Below are 23,049 nucleotides of genomic sequence, written 5' to 3'. Positions count from 1 at the left end.
TTTAGTTAACTGTTTGGTTCAATTCTGCAATGCGATGTTCAATAGTTGTGGGTGCATTCTGTTATTGTATATCATGTGAGAAGTAAATCGAATTTGGCTGTACTAAATACATGAGAAACAAATACAATTGCTATATTTCCAAGTTGTCAAGCATGCTTGGTTTGGTTATACATTGTGCAATGTGTTGCTCAGTTAACGTTTGGTTCATTTGTGTTGTTGTGTTTAGTTAACTGTTTGGTTCAATTCTCCAATGCGATGTTCAATAGTTGTGGGTGCATTCTGTTATTGTATACCATGTGAGAAGTAAATCGAATTTGGCTGTACTAAATACATGAGAAACAAATACAATTGCTATATTTCCAAGTTGTTAAACATGCTTGGTTCGGTTAACTGTCGGATCTTCTATTAGTAGTATGTTATATTGTGCAATGTGGTGCTCAGTTAATGTTTGGTTCATTTGTTGTGGTGTTTAGTTAACTGCTTGGTTCAATTCTGCAATGTGATGTCCAATTGTCGTGGTTGGAATTTTATGTTGTTGTGCATGTTAGGAATAAATCAAATTTGGCTGCACTTAATACATGAGAAACATATACAAGTGCTATATTTCCTAGTTCTTAATCTTGCTTGGTTTGCATAAATGGGTTTTTCATGTGGCTTGAATTAATCTGATGAATCTGCAATGTGCTTATTTTTCATCAACATATTTTACTGACAGCATGCAAACTCTTACTTAACCTGATGACTAACTACCTTATATGTGTTGCAGTGAAACAATATAATGGGAAGCACTAAGGTTTACAATCAAGGTTAGCACGTGCATGGTCCGTTGTCTAATAGCACATTATTGTGCAATTGTAGGAACCATTCTAATACTTAGGTTTTTAATAATTTGGTCTTGCACATGTAGGTCCTACTATCAGAGGTTTTGACCCACTGTTCGACCCTTTTTGCATATGGGGAAATGAGTTGTCCATGAATATCAATCAAGTCAAGAAACTCAGAAAGATTGTTAGGATAAAGAAATTGGCGACAGAAAACAACAAGATCTTTGTCTGCACAATGAAGAAGACATCAGTTCACTACAAGATGGTACTAACTATTATACCTTGCCTTTTTTTATTCCTTTGCCCCATTTCCAATATAGAGAAGATATTTATGCACATCCTTGTTTTCAGGCCTTTCCAAAGCAGTTCACTGATGATTACCTCTCAAACCACCTCTATGGTCAGGAGGCGAGGAAGGTTTTCATACAACACCCATGGTTTAATATTGAAGTGTTCCTGAAGAGGACGAAGGATGGACAGTCAATCATCCACAGGCACTGGCCTAAAGTTGCAAAGACCTTCAACATCAATGAAGGCTCAATATTCGCCTTCCGCTTCAGCAGTTTTCCGATGAGATGCATCTGTCTTTGTACCGTCTATGATGCTAATTTCGAAAGGTTCTAGATGTTGCATGTGAAACTTGGTGCTGGTGCAGTTGTGTAATGGGGTAGCTGAGTGCTGAAGCTATCATGTTGTACTCTGATGTATTTCAATTATGAAATCCTGCTTCCTTAATATGGGAATGAAATATATTATGTGTTTAATATGAATGTCAATTAGATTAATAAATAGATTATTAATAATAGGGCAAATTTTTGCTATTGCAAATGGTTATTGAGAAAATACCGTGGGCGATGACCTAAGGCAATGCACACAATTTCTAGGAATACCGTGTTGGATCGATAAACAATCACACACGACATTCTCCTCAAAACTGTTTGCGTTAGGCCACCTTGCGCAAACGTTTACCGCATAAAAACTGTGTGTGATGGATAGCCTTTGCCACACAGTTTCTTCTACGCACAGTGTGTGATGCATTCAATAATGCAAACGATAATTTTTTTTAATATTATGTGCGATGGGAACGCCATCACAAACGATTTAATGGGGAAAATTGTGTGTGATGTACCAACAAACAGAAACATTTTCCTTGCAGCGACTGTGTGGGCTGTATATACGAATGGAAACGTTTCACGGGGACTGACTGTGTGGGATGTACTTACGACTGAAAATGAGTTTGCCTGTATAATTGTATTTTTTAATACTATTGCACGTATAACCGTATTTAGTCGCTCACTGGTCGCACACGACCTTATTTTGCCGAGCGTGTGTGTGCCAGGAGGGCATATCCTCGACAGTTTCTGGGTCGTGTGGGAAGGACCCCCTAATCGCCCACACTCACTAGGCGAAGGTTCCAAATGCCGTCGCAGAAAGGGGTTTTAAACCGTTTGTATAGCACCGACGTGTACCAGTGTTAGCTAACAATTTCTTAAGACCCTCTCTATCATTGCAAGCAAACAAGTCTCCAGCAGTTTCTTCATCCATAACATAACCCTCAGATACAATCGGCAATTCATATCTAGGGGGAGAATCATAATCATCATTTTCAATATCATCAGTTTCAGTAATTTCCTTCTTTCTAACCCTAGCAAGTTGTTCATCAAGAAATTCACCTAGTGGCACGGTATAATCAAGCACAAAAGTACTATCATCATAAGCATCATGCATAGCAGAGGTAGCATCATCAATTACTTGCGGCATATTAATATTACTAGCAGGTGGTGGTGTCTCAAACTTACTCAAAACAGAAGGTGAATCTAGTGTAGAGCTAGATGGCAATTCCTTACCTTCCCTCGTAGTAGAGGGATAAATCTTGGTTTTTGGACCTTTCAGATTCCTCATAGTGATCAACGGATATAAATCCCAAGTGACTCAGAAATAAAGTTATGCTACCCAGCAACGGCACCAGAAACAGGTCTTGATAACCCATAAATATAGGGAATCACAATAGTTTTCGAGGGTAGAGTATTCAACCCAAATTTATTGATTCGACACAAGAGAAGCCAAAGAATATTCTCAAGTATTAGCAGCTGAATTGTCAATTCAACCACACGAGAGACTTAATATCTACAACAAAATATTTAGTAGCAAAGTAGTATGGGAGTAACGATACAGTGGCAAAAGTAGCGGTAGAAATTTTGTAGCAATCATAACAGTGGCAACGGAAAAGTAACTTAGCAAAGATCAATATGTGAAAAGCTCGTAGACAATGGATCAATGATGGATAATTATGTCGGATGGCATTCATTGTGCAACAGTTATAACATAGGGTGACACAGAACTAGCTCCAGTTCATCAATATAATGTAGTTCATCAATATAATGTAGGCATGTATTTCAAATATAGTCATACGTGCTTATGGAAAAGAACTTGCATGACATCTTTTGTCCTACCCTCCCGTGGCAGCGGGGTCCTATTGAAAACTAAGGGATATTAAGACCTCCTTTTAATTGAGTACCGGACATAAGCATTAGCACTTAGTGAATACACGAACTTCTCAAACTACGGTCATCACTGGGAGTGGTCCCGACTATTGTCACTCCGGGGTTGCCGGATCATAACACGTAGTAGGTGACTATAACTTGCAATATCGGATTAAGAACACAAATATATTCATGAAAACATAATAGGTTCAGATCTGAAATCGTGGCACTCGGGCCCTAGTGACAAGCATTAAGCATAGCAAAGTCATAGCAACATCAATCTTAGAACATAGTGGATATTAGGGATCAAATCCTAACAAAACTAACTCGATTACATGGTAAATCTCATCCAACCCATCACCGTCCAGCAAGTCTACGATGGGATTACTCACCACGGCGGTGAGCATCATGAAATTGGTGATGAAGGATGGTTGATGATGACGATGACGACAAATTTCCCTCTCCGGAGCCCCGAACGGACTCCAGATCTGCCCTCCCGGGGAAGAACAGGGCTTGGCGATGGCTCCATATCGTAAAACGCGATGAATCCTGTTCTCTGATTTTTTTCTTCCCGATCGTGAATATATGGAGTTGGAATTTAGGTCAGTGGAGGTCCAGGGGGTCCACAAGGTCAGAGGGTGCGCCTCAGGGGGTGGGTGCGCCCCCCACCCTTATGGCCAGGGTGTGGGCCCCCTTCACTTGATTCTTTCGCCTATATTTTTTATTAATTCCAAAACTTATCTTCGTGAAGTTTCAGGACATTCCGAGAACTTTTTATTCTGTACAAAAATAACACCATGGCAATTCTGCTGAAAATAGTGTGAGTCCGGGTTAGTTCCATTCAAATCATGCAAGTTAGAGTTCAAAACAAGGGCAAACGAGTTTGGAAAAGTAGATACGACAGAGATGTATCAAGTATCACAAAGCAAAACATTGCAATACGTTGTTGTGTTAGGGGTGACGAAACGCAGTACTATGTATGTTAGTTGGAGCGAGAAAGCAACCGGAGGTATTTTACCAGCTCTGGACAATTATCGGTCAGATGAACCAGAGGGGGTGGGCACAGCCCGGGTGAGCGGCAATCTGCGGTGGCGGAGGCGTGGCGAAGAGGGAAGGACCGGAGGCGGGCGCCACGAGCAGTGGTGCGGCAGCAGAAAGCAGATAGCGGCACAAGGGGCGCGCGGCGACAGAGCAACAGGTGGCGTAGGCGGCGGCATGCAGCGACGGGGTAGCAGCAAGCAGAGACGGGAGGGCGCGGCGAGCAGAGGCTTAGTGGGAGGTAGCGGCGAGCAAGGGCGGTTGGGCGAGCGGATGACGTGGGCGCGGCCAGGCAGCAGTATGCGTGGGCGTGCACGGTGGGCGGATGCGGGAGCGGCGGAGGGAGCTGCATGCAGCGGCAGTAACAGAAGCAGGAGCGGGCAGCAGCAGTAGCAAAGGGCGCGAGCGACGGCATCAGCAAGCGCAGCGTGAAGAGCAGCACAACAGCAACTAGCAGGAGCATGGGCGCGGCATGGGCGCACGCGGGACAACACGATGTCTACGGCGGAAGCTAGCCTACGGGGCATGAGAAGAATTAAGGGGAGGTCGAGGAGGAGACGGGGCTCACAGTGAAGCTCGGGGTGGGCTCGTCAAGGCCGGGGACGGTCGGTGAGGAGCGGATCGACATGAGGGATGAGGCGGATCCCGACAAAGAGAACGGAAGTGAGCGGCGTCGCAAGTGCTACCTGGCTTTGATCCGGTGGTGTTGTCGATGAAGAAGAACCCGCCGGGGCTCCGTGACTCCTTGGAACAGCGAGCGACGGCCGGTGGCCACGACTACGATGGTGGCGCGGCCATGGACGCATATGGCGAGCTCGGGTTCGAGCGTGGGATTCGATGGGGAGGAGGAAAAGTGGCTAGGGTTGCCGGGGGTATCGTGGGCAACGTTCTTATCCAACAAAGGAGCCGAGGGATGCTCGACGTGTGGCGCCGGCCATGTAGATGGCGCCATGGCTGCCCCTGCAGCTTCTGTAGCTAGGTAGGAGACGGGTGGGGATTGGGTTGGGCCTGGTACAGGGAGAAATGATGGGCTATAGTGCAGAGTAGGTGCTAGGCAGTTTCCTTTTCTTTTGTTTCTTTTCTATTTAAATCTGTTTTGACTTAATTTTAACAGTAAAATAGTTTTATAAAAATATAAGACTTAGCCCACAATTCTCAATGCAATTTTTAGGCACTGCCATAAAAGTTTGAGGAATATTTGAATTCATTTTAGTTTTGTTTAAATAGAAAAGATTTACTTTGGGGTTGTTTGGTCCAGTTTAAAATAGGTTAAGGGCATATCAATAATTCAAATAATGTTGGTCTATTCATGAAAATTAGTTAGTGAATTTTTTCAACCCAACGAACATTTTTTTGAAGAAATAATTTATTTGACTTTAAATTTGGATTTGAATTGTGATTGAGATGAAGTGAGGATTAGCAACAGTAATATGATGACATGGCACCATTAGGGGGATATTTCTGTAGCTTGACACTAGGGGTGTTACAGCTCTTCTGTAAAACATGTGACGATCCATCGGTTATCTCGGAGACCAACAATCATGTGAGCCTTGCAATCGTGATGTTGCAACCTGTTCCTTTTGCTTGTGTCACCCCATGTTCATCCAAAGTCCAGGGTGTTTGCTAGCATTGCTTGACTCTGTTGCAATACTATCTGTAGTGCTATCAAATTCACGTTTGCTTCCATTAGTTCGTGCATGAACACATGTGAAAGTCCTACTAATTAACTCCGTGGGTCCTTTCGCCTGGCTATTTTTCGAAGCAGATGTTCTTATTCCAAACCCTCAGCTGAAAGCATGTGTTGTAGAATTTTCTTGCATCGTCAACTGAATCAAAGGTCATGCCCACATATGATCGTCAATTGAATCAAAGGTCATGCCCACATATGGAACAAGAGGCTGCGAGGATATTGCATCATCATCTGCATCATCTCTATCGTGTTGCACATCAGCAACATTAATCATCCCTTCCATATTGACTCCATTTGCAGCAGAAATTTGCTCATGATGTAGCTCTCATCATCATCAACTCCAGCGCCAGCAGCCCTTTTTTGGTCGTTTTTATTGTTGCAGAAAATAATAATCACATTGTCAGTAAAAAAGGTAGAATGCAGAGAGGAATTAGTGCTTCTAGAAATGTATAACTTCAGTTTTTTTCCACCTCATCATACTAAATAAAATGCTTCTACTACATGCTACAACAATGATTCACAATGCTAAGCTAATCAAGGTGACAATGTTTACTACAAATTAGCTTTTGCCTAGTAGATTCTTCATGTCTAACTTTACTAGTGAAGAAACTTGACCAACACAACTACTATGTTTTAATTGCAACATAGCAAACAGAGTCAGAGTCAGTGAACAAAGTCAGCGACCAAGACAACTACTATTTTCACCACACATAGCATTACCAACATGCACATATCGGAACAATTCACCACACATGCACCTTAACTCCCCCCTCCCTGCACATTTTTTAATGCAATTTGTACTTCATGCTAAACACTTCATGCTTCATGAGATTCACGAAATCACAAACACAGTACACCAATTTTCTTTTGCTTCATGCTTCACGAGAAGGAGCTGGATAGCTAGGGTTGGAGCTGAATAGCTAGGGTTTTGAGCAACTTACCCAACCATGCAAGGAGCTAGCTGGGAACCTTTAGCAGAGAATACAGGAGGATCACGGAGCTCCCTTGCAACTCCAGTTTGTGGAATTGACTCACCGGCGAGAATCGGGGTCGATTCGGCTTGCGTGCCACTGGATGGAGCACCGAAGCTTCAAGCCACGACGGCCGACAACATAGACCACACTATGCGGGGAGATGCCATGGTGTGGGAAGGTGTACGGGGCGATGCTGCGTCGGCGACGGCGGCCGGTGGTAGAGGCGATGCTGCGTCGGTGTTGGCGGTGGTAGAGGCGATGGTGCGTCGGCGGCGATGGTGCATTGGCGACGACGATCTACTACTCGCCTTGGCCTCGGGCGGGGTGTAGTGGAGCTGCAAAGGAGGTGGAGATTTTGCTTCCACATCCAACGGTTGCAGCAACGCTGTGGAAGACAACGAGAGTTGTTGTTCCTGGTGACACGTGGCTTCAATCCGACGGTCGCACGTAATTAAATCCGACGACTGTTTTGCAGGCTGTTAATTGGGGATTTAGCAGGCAGATGACACCTAGCTACCGCCGTGTACACATACTAAAATCTCATTACTGTGGCCCACTTGTCGGCGCCTCAACATCCCTAAATTGTTTTTTAGCTGGACCTCCCAGTGGTTTTGCATAGTGGCTCCAGCTAATGAATGCCCTTCTCTTTCCCCTCACAACAGAGAGAAGCTGATCGATCAGAAAAGGTGATCGAATCAAGCCAGTCCGCCAAAAAACAGAACAGCTTTCCACGCGAGGTCGAGAAGCCTCTCGAACCTTCCGGATTCCCTCAAACCCTAGCTTAAACCCTAGCATTCTCGCCCAAATTGGCGCGGCGGCCTCTATGGCTGAAGAGGAGAAGGCGGCGACGGCGGAGGGGGACGCGACGGAGGACGTGAGCGACGTCGACGACTCGCCCCTCCCGGCGTTGAGGCGCCGCGCGGCGGCGAGCGACGACGAGGAGGGCGATGGCGGCGGCGGTGGGGGGAGTGGTTCCTCGCCGCCGCCGAGGGTGGTCTGGTCCAATTCCGACTCCGACGAGCTGGGCGCGGCCGAGGTGGACGGCGAAGACGAGGGTTCTGAGGAATGCGAGGAGGTTCGCAAGGAGTTCGACGCAGGATCTGGGGGCGGTGGAGAGGCCAAGGAAGTGACGCCGGATGAGGTGGCTGCGGCGCCGGAGGACGAGGGGAAGTACGAGGAGGAGGAGGAGGAGGCCCAGGCTGAGACGGGAGCCGAACTGAAAGAAGAGGACAAGGAGAACAAGGGGTTCGAGCCCGACGCCGTGCCGAGAACAGGTGCCTTCTACATGCACGATGATCGCTTCCAGAACAAGGAAAACCGCGGCCGCGGGCGCCAGAGGTTCGAGCCTTTCGTCTTTCACTGGTTGCTTCCTCTTCGGATGTTCATCTGAGGCTCAGTATTATGTCTCTGTGACCGTACAAGCTAGTCTGAACTCTGAAAGCATGTGCATCGCATTTTAGTTGCAGCAAGGATTGTTGATCAAATTTAAGCCCCCCACATGAAAAATGGCGAGGTATCTTGGTAGGAGCACCTCTACATGCTTAGAGTGAATCAACTGTTCCACGATTGGAGATTGTACGATAAGATCGTGCATTCAAAGGAAACATCGTGTAACACTGTCTAGATGGAACTTGTACAAGTACTGTTTGTTGTAAGAGCTTAAAGAGATAAACTGGTACCTAACTGCATTTTGTTACTCTCTGTCATTGATTGCTTGGCACATCTAGAAATTGGTAGAGTTTGAAGTTTGCTCCCTTTTATATAATTTTTTTTCCATCTGTATTCACTGCAAATTTTAGCCCATATTGTCTGACTGATATGTCCATGTTATTAATTCAGGGACTTTTCCGGTGGCCAAAAGTTATGGAATTCTAAAGATGACAGCGTATGGCTGCATGATCGGTTTAATGAGATCAATACCCATGATGTTCAACATGACAGTGTCTGTATCACGCCTTCCCCCCTATCTGTTATGTACTAGTATTCTTGCTGACTTCGTTGATTTGCTTTGCTTTGTTTAGACAAGGAGGCCAAGAAGTCCTTTTAGAGCTTGGGCTGGTGGTAGAACTCATGATGTTAATCATGATCGGTTTGATGAGATCAATACCCATTATGTTCAACATGACAGTGTATGTTTCATGCCTTTCCCCCTATCTGTTATGTACTAGTATTCTTACCGACTTCGTTGATTTGCTTTGCCTTGTTTAGACAAGGAGGCCAAGAAGTCCTTTTAGAGCTCGGGCTGGTGGTAGAACTCATGATGTTAACCATGATCGGTTTGATGAGATCAATACCCATTATGTTCAACATGACAGTGTATGTTTCATGCCTTTCCCCCTATCTATTGTGTACTATTATTCTTACTGACTTTGTTGATTTGCTTTGCTTTGTTTAGACAAGGAGGCCAAGAAGTCCTTTTAGAGCATGGGCTGGTGGTAGAACTCATGACGCTAACCATGACCGGTTTGATGAGATCAATACCCGTTATGTTCAACATGACAGTGTGTGTATCACGCCTTTTCCCCTATCTATTATGTAGTGTTCTTACTGACTTCGTTGATTATCTTTGCTTTATTTAGACAAGGAGGCCAAGAAGTCCTTTTAGAGCATGGGCTGGTGGTAGAACTCATGACGTTAACCATGGTTATCTAGAAGGAACCAAATCCGCATCATATTATCATGATTACAGAGCAGACTACAAGTATGGGAGTATCAACAACTACAATAGATTTCCAAAAGAGGCCAAAACTTCCTATTACAGCGCCAAGAACTACAGAAGTGTTCCAAGAAAATCCCATTCGTACTATGACGAGCAGAACTTTTATAATGCTCGGACAGAATCTCGTATCTGTTATGTGAATGCTAAAGGTCACAACAATGCACCAAATGTTAACAGAGGGAAACCATCAAGGCCCTACCAACCTACCTGGAAGAATACTTTCCAAACCTCTTCAGTGCAAAACAATAGGTGAAGTGTGAATCCATTCCTCCCTTCTTAGAGATTGCTAGCTGAATTTAGCATTAACTATGTTGTTGCCTATGCTTCATAGGACATATTCCAGATCACAGAATGAGGAGGGCTGTTCTGATACAGGTGTGGAAAAGAACTCACATCGAACTTTAAGTTTGCAGAATGAACAAGAGTTTACGTCAAAGCAAGAACCCCCCTTTGTAGAAAGAAGGAAAGCACGACCTGACATTTTAAGTAAGCTCTTCTCATCCTCTGTTCGAATGGCACATAGTTCTCTGAAACCTCAATCTCGTTCCAGTTTTGGAGTGAAGGCATTTGCTCCATCTGGTGAGCATGGAAATACTGCTGGTTCTCTTAGTATGGTAAAAGGCATGCCTAACCTTGGTTCTCACTCAACTGTATCAACATCAAATAGCCAATATTCAGAATCCAGGGATCAAGGAAGTGGTTTGAACATTGGTGTCCCCACAAAGAACAAACTTTCTACTCAGATATTTCATCAAAACATTGCCAGTGCCAGCAAAATTCAGTCTCATCCACAAAATACACTGATAAGTTCAACTGAAGATGCAGAGACCAGTCCCCCTCCTGGGTCAAACAATTCTTTAGCACCATCTGTTATAATAGTGCAAAATGATAAGGTAGAAGCAGTGAGTGGCTCTCTCCCTTGTGGTGGAGGTCATGCTCTTGATGTTACAGGAGCAAAGGACCTTACTCTTGGCACTCCAGCAGTATTGCCAGGTATGTATTGTTAGTTCCCCTCAAAAAAATTAAAAAAAAGGTATGTATTGTTAGTTGGGATACATGACATATATGAATTTAATTATACAATTGCAACCAGTAGAGCAGTCCAACCACCCCGTAAAAAAAGTAGAGCAGCCCAACCATTTAAAGTTTGTTCTGACTTGGTACAGAAACTTTCATGCAGTCATGCACTTAACAAAGTGGGGAAATGGCAACGAGATTTGATTTCAACAAGTTTTAAATATTCTAGCATGAATTTGATAACTCAAATAGTTCCTTTCTTTGCGATTTGGAGCTCCAGAAGTGCGTATGGGCCAAGTGTCAACTGTAGCCTATCTGCTAGAGAACTTCAGGAAATACTACTCTGTGGTCATTCCAGAATAAGGATTAGGTCTAGGTATCATTTTATTTGCAGAGTTGTAGCCTTGCTGGTTCTTACCTAATCTTGGGGTATTGTGCTAATGTTATCCTATGTGTTATATTCTCAGTCTGCATTGCCATACTATATACTCCATACTCTTGTACATGTCCTTTTCTTCTGAAATGTGTGCATGCTTGAGGCTCTGGTCCTGCACATTCTCTGTTACCCTAATTTTGAACTCCATTTCCTCGGCAGTTATGAAGTTTGGTGAGCAGCATCCTAGGGGACCTGATATCCCATGCACTGCTATGGCTTTCCCAGGACTTTTGGCTCATCAACCCAGTGACAATTCTGAGCTTAATAAAATTACTTGGTATGTGGGATTCAATTTTCGTATAGATCTTTCGGAAGAAGTATTGCTTCATTTTTCTGATTGGTATCTTGATATTGAAGCTGCAAACTCCATTTAGCAAACTTCTTCATGAGTACTACGGATATTTGTGATTGGTTGTGGTGCACTCTGCAGGGTTCATAAAAAAACTTGTTATCTTGTTAGTACTATTATTTGGGCCAAGCTGTTTTTTTTTAGAAAATGGAAGCTTCATTACCCCCAGCCTCTGCACCAGCTAAGGATGAATACAACCAAATTATTACAAATACAATAAAATCAGCAAAAAGAAGAAGAAAAAAAGGACGCCAAGGCAGATTGCCAATAGACGAGTCATTTGGGCCAACCTATGTCTCAACTCTCAACAGTCCTACACTTATCCATGCCATGCCATAAATGTTTTTTTTTCCTGTAGAAAAATTATCAGACATACAGACAAACTTATCCATGGCGTGCTGAAGGCCTCTCTGTATTTGGCATGGTATCCACGGATACTGTACGTTCCTGTCATGTGCTATTACAGAATAGATTAGATGAATATGACAACCATGGGTTCCTAGGAAGAACATCATGGTACTGAACTGGTTGATTACATGGTAGTTACTGGCAAAAATAGTCTGATTCCATTTTGTAGGATCCTCGAATTTGCTGTTAAGATTGGTTGAACGTGCTTAATTAGCTGAGCTCTTAATCAGTAGCCAGCAATTCTAGTTACATCCATTTTACTATGGTTGGATCGTGTTATCTTATTCTTTGATCTAAACCGGCATTTGATCCCTCTTTGACTTCATTTGCTGAAAATTAGGCTGCAAACATTGTCTGGTGCTACTGGGGTTCTTGGGGCAACATATGATCCTTCTTATATTGGCAGTCATTATCCCCAACCATCAGTATTCCCAAGGTAAAATCCTAACTTCGGTGTCCTTTATGTTACACGCTTTCAGATATCGTGTTCTCACCTTATAGGTGTATGTATATACTTCGCAACAAAGCTAGCTGGTATTTGCCTAACTGCAGTTGTAGTTAAATCAGTTGCAGTCAGAGTTTAGCATCTGAACTCTGAAAAATAATCACCTATAACAGTTACAGTTGTATGTATACTCCTGGTCAGTATTTTTTATTGGCACACTTTGTGGTCTGATTGGTGCTAAAGATTATGGCTATCTTCAACGTAATCACAATTACAGCATGCAGATTATTAGGACACCATAATCTCAGAGCTAGTTTTTCCTATGTCTTCTTACAATCTGTAGCTCAAATTTTCTGGTTACACTGAATTGAATGGCTGGCCTCGACAATTACAAGGTTCTCAACTAGCCTTTCTCTGTACCGTGTTCCCGCTGCAAGTCGGACTTTTGCTTTAGCTGCCTTCCTGGGAGTTCCAGTATAAGTCATAAAACAGTAGAAAAACGTTTCTGTGTAGGAAGTCGGTAAAAAAAAATTTCGAAAAGAGGAAGTCAGTATATGGCTTCATGGATATTGGGAATGGGATGTTGGAGGTTTTTGCGTTTCACCATCTGTTCCATTGATTCTTTTATAGGCATCACTGTACAACACACGGATTTGTGTAACTTTATACCTTGTATCTTGGTGTATGCATTTCGTGTCTTCGTTCCAGTTCTTTACAGATTCGAGGTTTTGTATCCATGTAGAGGGCCTGCCAACGGCCTGACTATTTCAAGTCAGATTGCATATTTTGCTTGTGAAACTTGCATAGACAAACAAGAACTACAGTGCAGTACAAGAAAGATGAATACCCATTGCTTTATGTTAATTTCTTCTTTTTCCCTGCAGATACCATTGTGTGACTGAAGTTCCTGTTTTGTTGAACTCCCCTGAAATACCAGGTGAAAGAAACCACTCAGTCTCATTGCATATTCTGTATTTTTTTAGTCTTAACTGATGTTTAAATGGTAATTATTCTCTAGATCTTATTCTATAAGTACAACTTATATTTTATATCTTACCTTTTTGGCGGAGGTTGTAGGTCATGAGCTTGGCCAGCGCAAGAACAAACTTCTCAGGTAAGTTCAGATCATGGGAATTAATTAAGGTTTCTGTGTCGTGTTAACACCAAGTATATGTATTGACATCGCTTATAATTTATCAGATACTCAGAGATGAACTTCGCTTCATGAACATGGTGAGTTTAGTGACAACCAAAGTGAATCCACAGTATCAGCTTTCAGTCTTTATTAGAACTACCGCATTCTGCATTGTATTGCTACGGCTGTCAATTATAGCGCACAGCTCAGTACTAAGTCCAAGCCCTGAGCTCCTTGTTTTTTCCTCCCGAAGCACTTTGTCACTGTAACAAAATACACCAGGTATGCCCACTTTTGCGGCTTCCGAGTAGATCTTGGAAAAAGATGCTGCCCTCTTCGTTATTGACAGCACTTAATTGCATTGATTTGTGAATCTAGGTTTTGTTATAGTAACACATAGGCTTTGGATGATGTGTTCACTGTTTCTGGGCAATTGGCACTTTGACTGCCATGGGAGGAAGTTCTCCCCTTTGCTGTTTGTACAACTGTATATTCATATTCTATTTTGGTTTCTTTGGAACCACCAACCTATTCGTTTGCAAAATTCTGCTATGAGTTGGCTAGCATCTCATTCTTCTTGAACTACCTTGGGTTCAGCAATCACTAGGAAACATAGAGCAACCTTTATATGCTCTTAAGTATATGTATTGTGATTTTTCATTGTTTGTTCAATCATGTGTGTGGCATGTAAAAGTCTAAATTAGGTCATACGATTCGTGGGTGTAAAATGTGTAATTTTGCTGCTCGATGTAATCTTGGCAGGTTGGACTGTTTAAGTAAGCAAGTCCTTTTGCTATAGTCCTGTCTCCTGTGCACTGGCCTGCTCCTTCTGCTGGGTCTGGTATTCCATTCTAACTACATGCCAGTATGTTTTTTCTTGTTTGTCATTTTTCCTCATGGACATGCCACTATTGATTGCTTATGACCTTGGCAGATCTCTCACCATGATGATCCCAAGGTGGCAGTTCCGATCCGTGTACTCTTGCTCCTGGTCAAGAGAAGTAACTTTGCCTCTGCTCTGCTCTGCTCTTCTCTTCTCTTCCGTAGTAATTTCCGGTTGATTTGATCGTTTTGTCAGCATGGCCTTGGTTTGATATTTCTTCTCGCTATTACTCCCTCCGTCCGAAAATACTTGTCATCGAAATGAATAAAAAGAGATGTATCTCGAACTAAAATACGTCTAGATACATTCCCTTTTATTTATTTTGATGACAAGTATTTCCGGACGGAGGGAGTAGTATTTAGTAGTAGCATGTTGACTCCTAGTTGGTGGTTAGCCATGTCTTCGTACTCTTTTGACGTACTTAGTGCAGATTATTTTGTATGCTGCTTATAGTTCTGTTCTTATGTGCTGCTAGTACATGGTTAAACCCAGTCTTGTAGTCAGGGAAGAGAGCCATACGATTCCTGTCCGTTGGATGATTTGGATCAGTTATTCGTGTCTGGTGAACATCTGGTTGCAAGCACAGTCCACACAGATAGATTCCCTCTGCGCAAAACGGGCAAGGCAGAAGGACATGTCCTCTTCATCCTAGTTCAGTAGTTCGTCTCATGCTCCACATTCGGCTCCAAGCACGAAAACATGATCGTGGTTAGGACATGGCAAAGGGGTCCCCTGGGCCCTGGCTGTGCACACTTGAGCTTGTGAGTTGGTCACAAGCAGCACTCTATCTGGCTATCTCTGCCGAGAGTGGTGTTCATTTACATGCCGGCATGGAATCCGAACACCCACCAAGCCTAGATCGCAGCTCATTTCTGGTTGCCCGAAGAGACAGAACAATGGCTTTTCCCGTGCATATGATGGATGGATACACTCCACAGAAAGAGCCAACCACACTATAGTGCTCATATGCTTTTCCCTCGGTCTCGTTTCCGCGGGTAAGTTTTGGGCACACGTGGTATGGCTCTCGGCCGTCCGCGAGACACACATCACCCTCACACCATCGGCTCATCGTCGTTTCGGTTGAACTAAAGCAAACATTTCTGGTGAAACGTCTCTAAATTTCATTTCGCAGTAAGCAGATAGTACCGGGCACCTAGAGTGCTGGCTGGGGTGGCCCAGGCAGACATGGAGAGTGGCGGAAGGTACTGAAAACTTGTCACAGATCGTGTTGGCTTCATCATGATTCGGGCATCGATTCACAAGGAGGCAAATGGTACACCCCGTCCCTCTCGGGCAAGCGTACGGCCTCACCTGCGCCCCCAGCCCAGCGATCCAATAATGCCGTGCTGGCTGGGCCCGCCTGCCATGCTTGTCCGTCGGGCCATTGCCTTGCAGATAGACGCACACACACAGACATTCGCGCGCCGAGCAGGCAAGTAAATCGCGGAGGCCCACCACTAGATTCCCCGCTCACTGGATCAAAGCTGGAAGCGATTAAGATGTTGCGCATAGCCATCTGCAGATATGACGAATTAATCAATCAATCCCATCTCTTGGAGCGCATTATGCTAGCTTTCGGCGAGTAGAAAGGTGACAGCACCATACAACTCGAGATGGTAGTAGCACCGAGAGATTCTTCTCCCTCGAGTTAGTACTGCCGCCAAAAGATGAACGCTTGAATGGCACTAGTACATCCGTTCTCTCATGAACACGCAGAGGAGTGCGTTGATGCAGTCACTTGGGCCGTGTTTGGTTGCCGTTTGCTACAGTGTCTGCATCGCATATACTTTTCAACCCAGTCTGGTTGAGCAAAAACATGCCCTAATACGCCATCTACAACTTGTTTGGTTACCTGCATCTAGTGTCCCTGCATTAGTTAATACGCAAGTGCACTTTGTTTGGCTGCCTGCATTGGCCCTAGCGGCACATGAACACGGCGTTTGGTTGCATACGGCGTACATGTTGTGCTTACCTTGTACCCTAGTTGGTGAGCTTACCCACAGTGATCACACCTAGCACATCAACGCCACAACACAGCAATGGTGATGAACTGGGCGAAGATGAAGTTCTTCAACTTCAGCCCAAACTGACGATCCACCTTAGCAGCTTCCACTTTGACATCTCCAACCTTGCCACTGTCAACACTGCTGCCTCCGTGCTTTCGCACCCAGGCGGAGTAAGCTTGTTCTGCTGTCTGCCTAGTCTTGAACCCTCTATAGTTGTTGTTGCTATACGATGCCACTTGTGCATTGGCTTCTTCCCATGAACTATAAACCCCTAGAACCTCATCGATGAACACGGCATACCACTTGCCCTAGCAATGCACAAGAGTAAGAGTAGAAGCAGCAAATCAATGGAGCACAAGTAGCAAGCAAAGTAGCACACAAACAACAATGGAGCAGAAGAGAAGTAAAGCATGCATGATCATACGGCATAGCAAGTTCAACCTAGCACTACCTTGGTGTTAACCTACCACCACATCCAAAAGAGGATGTCGTCCTACCACCGCAAGTTCACCATCAGCGTGAGGGGTTAGTATATACCACCTCACCAAAATATACAGACCATCAAATAGTTTTTGAGCCCTAGCTACACAAAATGTACGTCGTCACCGTCATCGTCGTCGTCGTCGCCATCGCCATCGCTGTCGGGGATCATGCACGCTCACAGGCAGCACTACTCTAGTAGTAGTGCTTGCCCAACCAGCTCCTGAGCCATAGCACCCTGTGAGCGTCGGCCATGGCAACGAACCCAACACCCCGGGCCTTGTTGTCAAGAAGGTGGCTGAGAGCTGCCATGAGAGCCTCGTCGCTGAATCCACCCTGGGTCATGACAGCGCCATACAGGTCAGGGTGGACATCGAGGGGCTTGCACTCCCTGATGGTTGTTGCCACCTCCTTCACCGCCTCAGTCATGCTGCAAAAGACATTGATCTCCTCCTCCATCAGGCCTCCTCTCTTCCTCTTCCTCTTCCTATCATGGACGGGGTCAAATGGCTTGTCGAAGGGCTTCGCAGCGGGCTTGTCAGGGTCATCAAGGACCTCGACGTTCTGTGTCCCAGGGAAGTCTGGCATGAGAGAACCAAGAGGCTCACCCGAGCCCATGGCATGCTTCCCAGTTGCCAGCCCGAAGGAGAAGATGTGCTGCATCTGGCTGTAGTTCTGGATGGGTGTGTTGAGGAACTCAACGTCCCTTGGGTGGTCCTAAGAATGAAACACAAGTGTTGTTAGTTGCGATTAGGAGTAGGCAATGGTGGACAGTATGAAAAGGAAGAGGGCTGTGAGCTAACCGGGCCGGCGTAGTGCTCTGCCTCCGGAACTATGGAGCAAGTGTTCTCATCCCATGAGGCACCGCTAAGGTCTCTCAACTTGGACACTTGGATCCATCGACTTCTCCACTTCCTCAGGTGGTTGTACACCTGGGTGGCAGACACCTCTTGCCCACAGAACTCGAACACATGCTTCGCAACGATGTTCAAGTGCACCTTCTTGAAGCCCTTGTCAGTCCTAACTCCACTAGAGATGAGCTCACACATCTTGTTCAGCACGAACATGGACATGAACGGCTGCCACTTCATGTTGTTCGACCTACCATCCTTCTTTGCCTTTGCTCCTGCTAGCTTGATTGCTGCAGCAGCAGGAGGAGGAGTTGGCTCAACAAGCACTATTGGCACATAGAGGGAATCAGACTCGAACACCTCTGAATCAGGTGCCATCTTAGACATAGGCTGCGAGTCCTCGACAAACGATGGAGCAAATTGGCTGTCGGACACGACAAGGGCCTGACTAAGATCTTGCGTCTGCGTGGTCGTGTCCTACAATCGTAGCACACATTAACAATGAGCATAGCACACAACATACCGGACAATCCATGAAAGCAGGAGCATACATGTACATGGTTCATCACTATCATAGCAAGCACATGCTTCATCACTATCATACTAAGCATACCGGACAATCTATGAGTAGGAACATACATCTACAACAAACAACATGCTACAAATGGACCACCAATAGCTACAAATCACAGATCTAAGCATGATTCAACACAAGCACAAGGTTCAACTTCAAACTCTAGTACTAATCTAGCCTACCACATGCTTGAATATCTAGCCCTACCACGAATTGCAACCGCAGCATAGCAACCAACCATATCAGCTCACAGATCAGACCACTAATCAACCATGCATCTAGATCAAACCCTAGCTGCAGCTCAGATCTAGCTAGAAGGAACAGAGAGAAAGGGGGATTGAACTCACAGAGGCCATGGCTGCAGCTTGAGGACGAGGGGGGACGGCATGGAAGATGAACGCTGGCCGGTGAAGGAGCACCGACGCCGTGGACCGCCGGCCGATGAAGATGCGCCACTTACCTGCTCGTCGGTGCCGATGCGCGTCGGCGGGAAAGCTCGAACGGAGGAAGAATGGTGGCGGGAGTTGGACGGTGAGGGAGGGGCTAAATAGGGGTGGACTCGGCGGGAGGTGAGCCGAAATCCTCCCGCCGATTTTTCAGCGACGCGGGCGAGCTCGCGCCATCTCCCCTGCTCGCACGAGGGGAGAGGCGCGTCGCCCTCCCCTGCCTCGCCCGAGCCAGGCTCGCGAGCTACTGCCGATTCGTGCATTTCCCCTGGGCCTGGCCTGGACGTGTTTTAAGTTTCGTGCGATGCGGGCCGCACAGTGAACGCAGGTAACCAAACGGGTCACTTTCTTCTCGCGCGGGCCAGGCTGGACCTGATGCGGGCAACCAAACACGCCCTTGGAATTAGTCTGCATTCCACCAAACGAACCGAGCAAAATCGCCATATAATTTGCCAAATTTGAATAGATGCAGTGGCAGTTGCCCAAAAAAATAAAAGGTCGTCGTCATTTTGCAAAGTCGTGGTCTGCAAGGAAGAGATGCACTGTGGCATGCGTCAATGAAGGTGACCAGAGCCTATTCTATACGTACCCTTAAGCGCCCTTGTTTAAAATTGTGATGTCCTCTCGTGTCTCTTCGGCGCAAGGGTAAGGCGGATATGGTTTTATATGGTAATAATCGTCGCCGTCTTGCTTGTGTATGTACGTATGCTCACGTTGCAGCGCATATATTTTCCCCACCGAACGGAAAGCTACAAACATACACTACACACTGATCGCCGATGCGCACAAGTGAAAGACACGTATGTGGCAACCTGTGAACATTGACGTGTCTAACCTAACTTTTTCCTTGTTTTCAGTTACTTGTATATGTATTATTTCCTTCCGAAAAGGAGGGCTTTCGGTTACTTGTGTAAAGGCCAGCCTCTCATTTGCAGGATGATTGGGTTCTATATATTCTATGGTTATGCTTTCAGCTCAAGGCGTAGTGTTGTATGTACGCATGGGCATCGCGATGTGCCTGTGTTCCAAAATGCATAATTCCACAAGTGGTAGCGCCAATAAGCAAGCACATTGTCACATGGAGGGCTTGCCAGCTTGTCTGTCTGTCCAGCCCCCTTGTCAAACCGGCTCATGACTCTGTCTTGCACCAAAACAAAAGCTATAATAATTGTATTCAACATCGGGAGCTGCTTCGGACTTTTGAGCTATAGCCCACTTCTATACTGCCCGGCGCTGCTGCTTATATGCATATATATTCTCATCCCTTGCCTCATTCCAAGCGCTTGGCTTTGCTTTGGTAGGTCTGCTCGCTCAGCGCGCGTACCAGCTTGTCTCTTCTTCCTCGTCGCCTTAAAAGGGTCTCTGCGCTTAGCAGTGCGCTTTTCACTTCACAGCTTCACTTCTCAGAGACTTCAGAGAGGGAGAGAGAGAGAAACCGTGGTGAGTGAGATAGAGATAGAGAGAGAGGAGAGGATGGGGAGGAAGCTAGGGCTGGACAGGGTGATGGACTGCTTCTCGCTCTCCGTGTGCGCCAACGCTTGCGTCTGCGTGCACGCGGTGGAGGACGAGGACGAGGAGAACGAGGGGAAGGCCCTGGTGAGCGCTCAGCTGGACGAGCTGCTCAAGCTCAAGGACTTCGGCGGTGGGGCTAAGACTCTTGCTTTCCATCTAGAGCCAAAGGTAAACAAGAATTAACACCCGTTCTATCTCTCTATCTAAGATGCCTCTGCGCAATATGACTGCTAATATTCACTATGGATGCAGACGGTGGAGCTGAGGGTGTCTATGCACTGCTACGGATGCGCCAGGAAAGTTCAGAAGCACATCTCCAAGATGGAAGGTACCATGCGAATGAGAACTGAACCTTTAAATCCCTTTTTCTGGGCAGTGTTGAGATTCTTTTGATAGGGCATAGCGCTAAAAGCATACAATCATGCTGGGGTACTTGTTATCATAAAGTTCCTATCATTTCACTCCAAACAAAAAAGGAATTGCAGAGTTATACAACTGATCTGGCCGTAAGCTTTGCTAATTAGTATTCGCTAAGGGACAATTTGACAGCTTGTTTTTCCCTTGATTATCTCACTGCAATTGCTTTCGAACCTGCACAAAACACAGCAGATTTCTGCCTCGTATCTTACTCTAATTTTCTCTTCCCTTTCAACGCCACCTCGATCTGTTGATAATTCAGACACAGCCAAGTGTGCATTTCTTACTGCTAGTATCATTTGATAAAAAAAATAGAGCGTCCATTTCTTATTAGTGGGGCGGAGCATTAGTATATCCAGGATCTCGAAGTAATCAACGACTGTGAAATGTGGCGCGGATCTGTAGACCGGATAATAATTTTTCAAAGTAGAGTGGCGTGGTAGCCACCACATGGGCGGGCGTCAGGGTCACGGGGATAGGAGCGCAACGTCTCAGAAGTCCAGAAGCATTTGGAGCAGAGATAAGTCGCGGCCTGTCAGACGCGGGAAGGAAGAATGCCCTGCGGCAGGTTGACCTCTGTGCGCCAAAACCACAAATTTCGTTGGTGGGCTAACGGCAAGCAGTGAACACAGCCACGCAGCCATGAGCTCCGGAAAGCTTTTAGGTTAGTACACTAGTGCTACTGTTGTGGCATGTTACGGAATAAAACACAGGTCACCGACTCACCGCAGCCGGTGGCGGGTGGGCGTCGATCCATTCGGGCCTGTGCGCCTGAGTCGGCTCCGGTGTCGTTTTGGCCGCGCGGGCAGGCGACCACGCGCCGATGCATGCATGGATCGGGTTTCCTCCGTTCGCGATACCGCTGCCGCTGCGTGCATGCATGCTTGGGCACATCTGCACATGTTGGTACCCTGCGCATGTGCAGGGCTGCCTGCCTTTTCTGGAAAAACTTTTGGTGGCACCGCCAGTCGGTGGCCAAGATTTGGTACTACTGCTGCAGCGCTCATAATTGACCTGCCACCACCTTCGCCGTACGGCTCATTGTCGGAGCATCCGCATCGATAGATATTATCAGTTCGGTTAAACTATGTTGATTTACGAGCCGAGTCCCGGACGGCGATCATCTCTGACATTTGGTTATTTTCCTGTGTGTCCAGGTGTGTCGTCGTTTGAGGTGGATTTGGAGAAGAAGAAGGTGGTCGTGACGGGGGACGTGACGCCCTACGAGGTGCTGCAGAGCGTCTCCAAGGTGATGAAGTTTGCGGAGCTGTTGGTGGCCCCCAACTCCCCGACTCCGAGTAGATAGACGATGATGATGATGACAAGCTGATAGGGTGGGTGTGACACATTTCACTTGATAAAATCAAATATATTTGCCATGATTCTCACGCAAGGCACGCGTACGTAGCAGCACACACAACCATGGCAAGGAAGAAACTATTGAAAGTTTGTAACTAGGGGGCCAAGGAAGAAGAGCGTGCTTGGGTCTAATTGGTTGATCTATCTACTCAAAAGGAAAAAAAACAGCCCGTCCATACATGCAGCATGCTTTAGGGCGCGTTTGGTTACCTGCATCGTTTTTTGCCACTTTGCATACTTGTCCCAGTTGGACCTGACAGAGCATATGCAGAGAAAAAACCAACATCTGCATGTTGATTGGTTGCCTGCATGCCTTCTCCTTGCATCCTAACGATGCCTCTACGCACCGTGTTTGGTTGCTCGCATTGTATGTGGTCAGATAAATGCATGTTGTTTGGTTGCTTGCATGGAATATGATTAAGACTTAACAGCTACCCATAACACACATTGTTACACTAGAGTACCTCGACTGCATCGGTGGGCGGTGGTTGCGGCGCCGCGTCCGACACGACGAGCACAGAGTCGCCGACGAGCAATCTCATCGGCGACACGGTGAGCTATTTGCTAGCGCCCTCGCTGCAGAGCAAGTCCGTGTGGATTAACGAATAGGAAGGCATTGGGGCATAGGACGATGGTGGAAAATGCAGCGTGCTAGCCATGGCATCCTCAGTGTAGTAGAACGTGGAGGAGTAGGTGAAAGAAATATGCCCTAGAGGTAATAATAAAGTTGTTATTTTATATTTGCTTATTTCATGACAAATGTTTATTATTCATGCTAGAATTGTATTAACCGGAAACTTGATACATGTGTGGATACATAGACAAAACATCGTGTCCCTAGTAAGCCTTTACTAGACTAGCTCGTTAATCAAAGATGGTAAAGTTTCCTAACCATAGACATGTGAATTGTCATTTGATGAACGAGATCACATCATTAGGAGAATAATGTGATGAACTAGACCCATCAGTTAGCTTAGCATAATGATTATTCAGTTTTATTGCT

The 23,049-nt window shown here is 45.7% G+C and overlaps 1 protein-coding gene across 12 annotated transcripts; it reads left to right on the top strand.

Moving 5' to 3' along the window:
* The first annotated feature begins 7,645 nt into the window (after positions 1 to 7,645).
* On the top strand, positions 7,646 to 22,255 carry LOC123070773 (protein SODIUM POTASSIUM ROOT DEFECTIVE 2). Of its 12 annotated transcripts, none has more exons than XM_044494094.1 (15): positions 7,654 to 8,347; positions 8,849 to 8,951; positions 9,031 to 9,138; positions 9,218 to 9,325; positions 9,405 to 9,512; positions 9,589 to 9,977; positions 10,060 to 10,721; positions 11,341 to 11,458; positions 12,279 to 12,374; positions 13,268 to 13,320; positions 13,461 to 13,497; positions 13,584 to 13,616; positions 14,281 to 14,359; positions 14,453 to 14,519; positions 19,694 to 20,351. In XM_044494094.1, the coding sequence occupies exons 1-12, from the start codon at positions 7,833 to 7,835 to the stop codon at positions 13,609 to 13,611; spliced, it is 2,325 nt and encodes a 774-aa protein (XP_044350029.1). In that variant the 5' UTR covers positions 7,654 to 7,832; the 3' UTR covers positions 13,612 to 13,616; positions 14,281 to 14,359; positions 14,453 to 14,519; positions 19,694 to 20,351. The 12 variants fall into 12 exon arrangements, with proteins under 12 accessions (XP_044350038.1, XP_044350037.1, XP_044350031.1 ...); XM_044494095.1 differs by having other exon boundaries at positions 20,060 to 20,226; XM_044494096.1 differs by lacking the exon at positions 19,694 to 20,351 and having other exon boundaries at positions 7,651 to 8,347; positions 10,072 to 10,721; positions 14,453 to 14,892.
* Positions 22,256 to 23,049: the final 794 nt, after the last annotated feature.

This window comes from Triticum aestivum, chromosome 3B, assembly GCF_018294505.1.
Source record: "Triticum aestivum cultivar Chinese Spring chromosome 3B, IWGSC CS RefSeq v2.1, whole genome shotgun sequence".
NCBI classification, from domain to species: Eukaryota; Viridiplantae; Streptophyta; class Magnoliopsida; order Poales; family Poaceae; genus Triticum; species Triticum aestivum.
Note: the sequence above shows the minus strand (reverse complement) of the source record. Positions and strands in the feature narration are given on the sequence as shown.